General features: G+C 38.7%; 2 protein-coding genes across 2 annotated transcripts in view; one reads left to right on the top strand and one right to left on the bottom strand.

The window, feature by feature from the left end:
- Positions 1-1,469, bottom strand: part of LOC106522076 (cytoplasmic phosphatidylinositol transfer protein 1) — a 72,649-nt gene that overhangs the window by 37,588 nt on the left and 33,592 nt on the right. The gene's annotated exons all lie outside the window — the stretch shown is intronic.
- Positions 11-1,358, top strand: LOC106522074 (H-2 class II histocompatibility antigen, A-Q alpha chain). The gene is made up of 2 exons (XM_014014927.1): positions 11-583; positions 707-1,358. Exons 1-2 carry the CDS (start codon positions 337-339, stop codon positions 835-837), a joined length of 378 nt encoding a protein of 125 aa, XP_013870381.1. The 5' UTR covers positions 11-336; the 3' UTR covers positions 838-1,358.

Raw genomic sequence — 1,469 nt, 5'->3', positions numbered from 1 at the left:
TCGGGTGACACTCAAGCCTATGTGACATTTGATGATGATGAAGTCTGCTATGCAGATTATAATCAAAGTCTTGTTATTTGGAAAAGCAAAATACCGACATCTTCACGCTATGAAATGGCTTACCACTATGCAGAATATTTTCGAAATGTATGCAACAAAGATATTTATAGATGGAAACCTGATGAGTCAGTAAAAAAGACTAAAGGTAATTAAAACTCAACTTGTGTTCCAACATTTGTCACTGTTACTATTTGATTAAAATTATAATAACTAAATAACACTGTGCTGTTTGAACTGTCAGACCCACCAGAAGTTGTGATTTACTTCAGAGATGAAATGATAACCTATGAAGAGAATACCCTCATCTGCTTCGTCTACGACTTTTTCCCTCCTGTGATCAAYATCAGATGGTCTAAGAATGATGAAGAAGTGATGGTRGAAGCTCCTTTCATCAAAACTGTTTCCAACTCTGAGGGGGTGTTTCACGTCTTCTCCTACCTGAAGTTTGTTCCACAAGAAGGAGACACCTACAGCTGCACGGTGGAACATGAAGCTCTGGATGAACCCAGGACCAGGATTTTGGGTGAGAACAAGAAAAGCGCTGTTAAACTTAGCAGCACAACAAATGTAACTTACAATTGGCAAGAATGTAAGGTGAATTGAAAAGTGTTTCAACGGAATAATTTTCTGTTCTTGTCCTCTTTAGTTGTTGACACAGATGAGAAGAGCCGTGGTCCAGCTGTTTGCTGTGGACTTGGTCTGACTCTTGGACTTCTTGGAGTTGTTGCAGGAACATTCTTTTTTGTGAAAGGAAAACAATGTCAAGATGCTGGTTAATATAGTATGTTTAGATCTCTGTTAAAGGGATTTTAATGCTTTGCGGGAGGCTGATRCAGAGTGGTTAGTGGAGTCGTCCTGGACCCGGTAGGTCGCTGTTTCGATCCCCCCATTCCAGCTGTCTCAGATGTGGTGTCCTTGGGCAAGACACTTCACCCCCAATGCCTCTGATGTGTGTCCCATCAGTGAACAAATGTGATTTAAACCACTGATTAGTCTCCTTAAGTGATTTGTAAGTTAGCTTTGTAGAAACTTTGTAGAGTGCTGTGTGAATGGGTAAATGAGGGCACAGATTGTGTAAAGCATTTAAAGTATCCTAGTTGGGTAGAAAGGTGCTATATAAGTACAGTCCATTTACCATACTTCGCACATCAGAAAATGTTTAATAAATGCACTTAATGTCACAGAAGATCTGTCTCACCCACTCCATCACTCGTTCCAGCTGCTCACATCAGGCATGAACTTCCTCTGGCCCATGAAAACATTTAGTTTAGTTTAGTTTATTAATTTCGTTCAAAAACAAAGCAAATTCAATGTACAAAAAATACAAATGACTAATAAAATAAAAGGCAGCAGAAAGAAGAAAAAATATTGTAATATCTGCACCTTTTTCCATCAAAAATAAATTCAAA

The sequence above is a fragment of the Austrofundulus limnaeus genome, unplaced genomic scaffold (assembly GCF_001266775.1).
Source record: "Austrofundulus limnaeus strain Quisiro unplaced genomic scaffold, Austrofundulus_limnaeus-1.0 Scaffold120, whole genome shotgun sequence".
NCBI classification, from domain to species: domain Eukaryota; kingdom Metazoa; phylum Chordata; class Actinopteri; order Cyprinodontiformes; family Rivulidae; genus Austrofundulus; species Austrofundulus limnaeus.
Note: the sequence above shows the minus strand (reverse complement) of the source record. Positions and strands in the feature narration are given on the sequence as shown.